Source organism: Zootoca vivipara, chromosome 5 (genome assembly GCF_965207765.1).
Source record: "Zootoca vivipara chromosome 5, rZooViv2.hap1.1, whole genome shotgun sequence".
Lineage (NCBI taxonomy): Eukaryota > Metazoa > Chordata > Lepidosauria > Squamata > Lacertidae > Zootoca > Zootoca vivipara.
Genome location: NC_142588.1, coordinates 39,908,321 through 39,915,369, shown reverse-complemented (window position 1 = coordinate 39,915,369; position 7,049 = coordinate 39,908,321). Strand labels below are relative to the sequence as shown.

The 7,049-nt window shown below is 46.3% G+C and overlaps 1 protein-coding gene across 1 annotated transcript; it reads left to right on the top strand.

Moving 5' to 3' along the window:
* Positions 1-201: 201 nt before the first annotated feature.
* On the top strand, positions 202-6,685 carry FOXI2 (forkhead box I2). The gene is made up of 2 exons (XM_088670425.1): positions 202-1,103; positions 5,126-6,685. The coding sequence occupies exons 1-2, from the start codon at positions 542-544 to the stop codon at positions 5,665-5,667; spliced, it is 1,104 nt and encodes a 367-aa protein (XP_088526551.1). The 5' UTR covers positions 202-541; the 3' UTR covers positions 5,668-6,685.
* Positions 6,686-7,049: the final 364 nt, after the last annotated feature.

Here is a 7,049-nt window from a genome sequence, read left to right as displayed (position 1 = left end):
GTATACCATTGAATAACAGGGTACTGGGACAAACACAGCAGGGAAATGCCACCACCTTGAGGGCAAACTTGAGGATTAAAGGAGGAGGGGTATTGCATTGTCGCAGCCAGCCTCTAGCAGAGAGATCTGTCAACTCCCTTCTAATGTGGACCGATGTTGCCGTTCCTTGGATTCTCGGAAGGAGGGAGGGGAGGCTGAGCTGAAGCGGGGGACGGGATGTTAGGAGGACAATCGATGGGTGGGGGGAAGGGGCTGCAGTTTGGGGACGGGGAAGTGTGGAGCGTGGCGCCGATCGGCTGGAGGAGGTGGGGGGAGGAAGGGGGAGGTCGAGGGCCGGTGGGGGGCGGCGGGCAGTAGTAGATCTGTGCCTTGGACGGGCAGGTTGGGGGTGCGCAATCTGGACTGGTAGAGAGTGGGCGGCGCTGCCCCGCTCCCTTCGCCGTCCCCTGGCTCTCTGGCGCTCGTGGGCGCTTGGCCATGGCTCCTGCGCCTCCGCTGGCGGGAGCGTCTCGGGCCAGCCGTCGGTGCGAGGCTGCCTAGGATGAACGCTCTGGAGGGGCAGCAGCCCCCCAGCGCCCACGACCTGCTGGACGTGGCTGCCGTCTACTGCGACAACCTGAGCCTCTTCCCACCCCCTCAGAGACCCCCGGGGGCCCACCCCGGCGGCTACAGCCTGGGAGAATCGGGAGGCGGCAGCCCTTACCTGTGGCTCAACGGCTCGGCCGTGCCGTCCAGCCCTTACCTGGCCGCCGGGCCCAATGGAGCCGCCGCCGCCTCCTTCCTGCCCTCGGCCTATGGCGCCGCCGGCGCCCGGCAACTGCTGGGCGCTCCGTCGGCGGGGCCCGAACTCAGCTGGCTGTCCCTGGCCGGCCAGCAGGACTTCTTCAAGCTGGTGCGCCCGCCCTACTCGTACTCGGCGCTCATCGCCATGGCCATCCAGAGCGCGCCCGACAAGAAGCTCACCTTGAGCCAGATCTACCAGTACGTGGCTGGCAACTTCCCCTTCTACAAGAAGAGCAAAGCCGGCTGGCAGAACTCCATCCGACACAACCTCTCGCTCAACGACTGCTTCAAGAAGGTGCCCAGGAACGAGGACGACCCAGGTAAGGGCGATCATCCCTGGAAGGACCCACCGCGTGTGGGCGAGGGCGTCTCTCTCCCGGTTATTCCACGGAGAGAGACAGAGAAAGCAGTGGCTATTTTGTTCCTTATTTCCTTTATGTTCCGCCTTTTCCTCCAAGGAGCTCAAGGCGGCATACATGGTTCTCGTTTAATCCCCACAACAACCCTGCCAGGTAGGTTAGGCTGAGAGGCGCTGACGGGCCCGATGTCGCCCAGTGAGTGGGTTCGAACCAGGGTTTCCCGAGTCCTAGTCTGACGCTCCAACCACTACACCACACTGGCCTTCATCTTCAGGATTGCTGACCGCGGGTTAGTTACCGTGTGAGTCACAGGCGGGAGGTGCGTGGCTCGAGCGTGGGGAAACGTGGGTTGTCTTCCCAGCCTTTCGGTGCAAGTTTCTAAGAAATTAGGAGGAAAGTTTCCTACATTTTTGTTTTATAGTGTGGAATCAGAGGGTGACAGTTGTTCTAGAAGTGGTGTTGTGAAATGTTAGGAGCATAGCTGCCAAGTTCTCCCTTTTTTTAAGGGAAATTCCCTTATGCTGAATAGGCTTCCTCGCGAGAAAAGGGAAAACTTGGCAGCTATGGTTAGGAGGCACGTTCAACACGAATTAATGTGGATGAGATCGCCCATAATGATAAATTTCACAGCACAAGCCACAGCAAGTGTACTTACCGGGTAGAAGAAACGCCCGCCGAGTTCAATGGAACTTGCTCTCAGAGCAGGCGTGCTGCAGGTATGGCCACGCAAGTTGGCCCAGGAGTTACTATCAAGTCCATTGGACTTGTCCAGGGAAGGCGTGTTTAGCAGAGCAGCCCTTCCGCACCTGTCCTTCCCCAAATTTTCATGGGAAGGTTGTTTGTTTGCTTGTTTGTTTTGAGGGCTTTAAAATACATGTTTAAAATATCCTGCCCTATTCACAAACCGGGCAGTTTACAAGGTGCCTCCTGCCTTTTACATGTGCAGAGCAGGACTCTAAACTAGAAATGATTAGACATGCCAGGGTTAAGGACATTATATTCTGGATTAATTAATGCAGAGCACAAAGTACCATATATTTAAAGATGTTTAAACCGTCCTTCATCAGCTATCAGTTAGCATTAGTCAATGCTGAACAAGTGTCTCCTGTACTCACAGTCATTGTTTGAATCTAAAACCACCTGTGCACCCTGGGTTATCACAAATCAATCTCCTTCCTCTTCTTTTAGATGGTATGCCTGAGAACAGGACCTATTTTATTTTTTATTTATTTGTTTGTTTTTAACATCTAACAATTTCAGTTACTTTATAAGTACTACTACTAATAATCTTTACATTTCTTGATAAGTTTTCATTGAAGCGGGGCAGGGTTAAAAATACACACACACACACACACACACACACACACACACACACCACACACCAAACACTTATTGGTTGTGAGACATCTCCTTTAAGGGATGCATGGAGACAACCCAAGGGATAGGAGCCTCTGGTTTCATCTGTGCATTGCTCTTAAACATGCTGTTGCATGGATGAATGTAGCAGTGGGAAAGATCTAGCTCCCATTGAAACCTATGGCCACATTCTTGCTAAGCATAGTGGAGCAGCCAACTTGTTTGCAGCCACCTTGACATCCAAACGTCATTCCACCCAGTTCCTCCAAATCCACTCCCACTCTGATTTGCCCCATTGTTGAGATGAAAGTAGTGGCTTTATTATCATGTTCCCTTGATTGGACTAATGGAATACAAAGGCTACTGCTTTCAAACAGGGTGTTTTACTCAGTGTTTTAGTGTTCAGCAGACTTCACACGAGTCTGAGAACACCTGTCTTTGTTTGTGTGCATGGGGTGTGTATGCTATTTGTTTGGTAAAGGAAGTGGGAAGGGAACATCTTTGAAGGCAAGTGTACACTTTAGCCAATGAAACTTTTGCATTTCTCCAGACATGGGGAAGGTCATAAGCATTTTTACAGCGAAATCCTATGCCTGTTTACATGAAGTAAGCCCCTATGGCTGTTTACACAAAGTAAGGCTCACTAAAGTGGGTCTTATTTCCAGAGAGGTGTGCAGAGGATTGAAACCACAGGTAGATCTTCTAAGGCATGGGTAGGCAAACTAAAGCCCAGGGCCCGGATCTGGCCCAATCACCTTCTCAATCCGGCCCACAGATGGTCTGGGAATCAGTGTGTTTTTACATAAGTAGAATGTGTGCTTTTATTTAACATGCATCTCTGGGTTATTTGTGGGGCATAGGAATTCGTTCATTTGTTTTTTTCAAAATATAGTCCGGCCCCCCACAAGGTCTGAAGGACAGTGGACCAGCCCCCTGCTGAAAAAATTTGCTGACCCCTGTTCTAAGGGTAGGTTAACATCAAACTGTACTGCTGGTGTAAAGTGTGCAGTCACAGAAGCATGTATGGTGGTTGTCATGTAGTAGCTCAAACTGCAATCCTATGCACACTTGCCTGGGGATAGGGGGGGAGTCCCATTAAACACAACAGGAGTAAACATATTCCTTCAGTAGCACCTTAAAGACCAACTAAGTTTATATTTTGGTATGAGCTTTCGTGTGCATGCACACTTCTTCAGATACACATGTGTATCTGAAGAAGTGTGCATGCACACAAAAGCTCATACCAAAATATAAACTTAGTTGGTCTTTAAGGTGCTACTGAAGGAATTTTTTTATTTTGCTTCGACTCAGACCAACACGGCTACCTACCTGTAACTAGGAGTAAACATGCGTAGCATTGCACTTAAAGAAACTGAGCTGTGAATCAAGACATCCTCAGCTCAAATCTTGCCTCTGCCATGAACTCACCATTGTAGCCTTTGACAAGCCACTCTTAGTTTCAGTCTAAAAGTGCTATATAGGAGACAATATTGCTTGCCCTACATGATTATTTTAAAGATTGCATCTAGATAATGCCTATGATGCATTCTGAACCTTTGAAACCACTGTACAAAGGTTTATTTGTTATCGTAATTATTATTATACAAAGAAAAGACTGCTAGCATGAACACATCAGGTTTGTCCCATTAGCAATATTGCTTTGGAATGATTATCTAATAGATCATTATCCACATGACATATTTCTCAATAAGTATGATGTCTGAATGTGCTTATTGGGGATGACATGGTCTGGTATCATCATATTAAGTGTGTGACCTGAAATGTCCCAGTTAAGATCAAGGCACCTTACTTCCAACGTTTGGTAATCAGGATAGAAATATAAATGGCTTGTTTTAGCAGAATCATCTTACAGCACAATCCTCTGCATACCTACTTAGAAGGAACTTGGTAGTTCAGCAGAACTTGTTCCCTGGGAACTGTGATCATGACTGCAGCCTTAGATACTTTTGCCTGCATTGAGGGAAGTTTTAATTCACTTTGAACCATCATAATAGAGAAGAATACTCAAACTAATCCAATTAAACATTGGAATAAAAGATGGGCATTGTATTATTTAATAATGTCTATAATGAACAGCCATCTCCACAGGGGTCAATATTTATGTATTCTAATTTATAATGTATTCTATATTATTATTATTATTATTATTATTAAAGTCCCACAGATTGCAGTATGAATTACTTCCATATATGTGTACAGTGTCAGACCCAAACCACACATTCCAGGTTGATATCTCTGAGGCCCACCATTTGCTTTCTCTAAGTAAGTCAACTGAACTGTGTTGAAAGATAAATGGTAATTTAGGAAGAGCAGCTTTACAACCATCACACTTACTGTATTGGGTTATAGCCAACTAAGACATACTCAGAGTAGAACCAGTGAACCTAATAGACCTAAGTCAAGTATGACTTGGTTAGATATCACCCATTACAAGGTGGGGAGTGGGGAGCTTCTGTCGGCATATTTAAAATACTGGAGAGTCATGCAGGAACATGAATTTGCATTCACCTGATTTGACCCATTGGCCTGGGCTGTCCAGAAATGTCTCACTTTCAAAATGTTCTCTGCCTGCCTGTTCAATTCACATGTGTTTGGTTGGTTCATAGGTAAAGGCAATTATTGGACCCTGGATCCTAACTGTGAGAAGATGTTTGATAATGGCAACTTCAGGAGGAAGAGGAAAAGGCGATCTGACCTAGCAAATGGGCCTGGAGTCCCTAACAAAGTGGAAGACAAAAGCAAGAGCTGTCTTGCCCAACAAGCCCCAGACTTGGGCTCTGCTGAACTGCCCTGCTCTCCAAGTCCTATGAACCACTGCAAATCCTCCAGCCTGAATTCCAGCCGTTGTTTGTCTACGTTCGTCTCCACCATGAATGCTGTGGCCCATGGCAGAAACAGCTTCCCCAGGCAGCTTTCTGGGGGGTTGGGGGGCGAACTCACATCTGAGAGGCAGAATGGGTCTGGGTTGAGCACTTGCTCTGCCTCCAACAGCAACCCAGTTTCAGGATTTGAACTCAGTCCTCAGTCCCACTCCAAGATGAATTACTATGCGAGTGCAGGTGGACAGTCAAACTGGTTCGGCACCCCTGTCCTGGGCACCTTCAGTGTGAACAATCTGATTTATAGCAGAGAAGGGACAGAAGTTTAGAATGATGGTCAAATAGCCTTTGTTTGAAGTAAACACCATAAGCAGCCTTTTGGGGAGGTGGGAGTGCCTAGTCAGATAGTATTCAGAATTTTCAGTCCTGGAGCCCACATTTAGCCCCAATATGCAACCTGAGGCCTACTTTTAAGCTGTATTAATTCCATCATTTCTTCCCTCTCGCTCTCATTTTTTTCTTGCCTCTCCTCCCTTCTGTATCTCTCTCTTTAAAAAACACAAACAAACAAAATAGAAAGAAATGTGGGCGGAACTGCTTCTACAGCTCAATTTAGACCAGAGATCAACAACTCAGTTGTGCATTGTGTGGCAACCAAGTGGCACTAGTAAGAGTGACTCTTTAGTTGAGGCTAAGTGGGGTGCAAGAAGATACAATTCACTGTACTTTGCACATGCCACATTGGCTTCAATCAGCTTACACAGGAAAATTTCCTAGTGGATTGATTCCGCCACCTGTCAGTTAGAAGCAAGAGGTGCCATTTGTTTGTGGTTTTTCCCACCTCCTGTACCAAATTAGGACAGTGTGTTTCTGTGCCTATCAGCAGCAGCTTTACAAATTAAATTAAACAACCAAATGCTGATAAAATGTACCTACTTCTAACCAGGTGGTACAAACCAGAATACACTCTCCACCCCCCTTTTTACAATGTAATCCTTAGCACGTTTGCTTGAAAGCAAGTCCCATTGGCTTCGCTTGCTTTCAAGGAACTGTGCTAAGATCCATGGTTTTCAGCTAATGATCCTTCTCTACTCTAGTGTAGTAGCTTTGTTTACAATCTTGATACCATGCACCGTGGCCTTAGATCCTTGATTCTAACAAATGCACTAATCCACAGCATATGACTATTTTGGAATGTGTATATAATAGCTGTGTTTGGTAGAATTAAATCAGTTTTAGCTGTATTTTGAGAAACATCAGACTTCTTTTAGAGTTTTCTAATTAAGTGTACACTGCTGCCATGTTACTGATCTATGCAATGAACAAAATAAAATGCTGCCTCTTAAATTGCCTCACATCCTAACTCAGCACACAAGTGTTGTTGTTGTTTATGTTTTATTTGATTTTCAGGGATTAAGTTGAAGCTAGGCTCCTCACTGGAGCCCCAGCAGTGCCAGGGTTCTGTCTTGGAATCTGCCAAGTAACAACAAAAGGGCTGTCACATAGATGATTGAGCAAACTTGTCTTTTGCTGCTGCAGAGGGGTAGGATCCAAAGAAGTGGGTTCAAGTTACAAGTAAAAAGAAGGATGAGACTCTCAAAGTGGTGGACTCTCCTTCATTGGAGTTTTTTTTTCAGCAAAGGGCTGTGTAGCTACTTATCAAGGATTCCATAACAGTGAGTTTCCAGTAGGTTTTACTTCCAAGTAAATA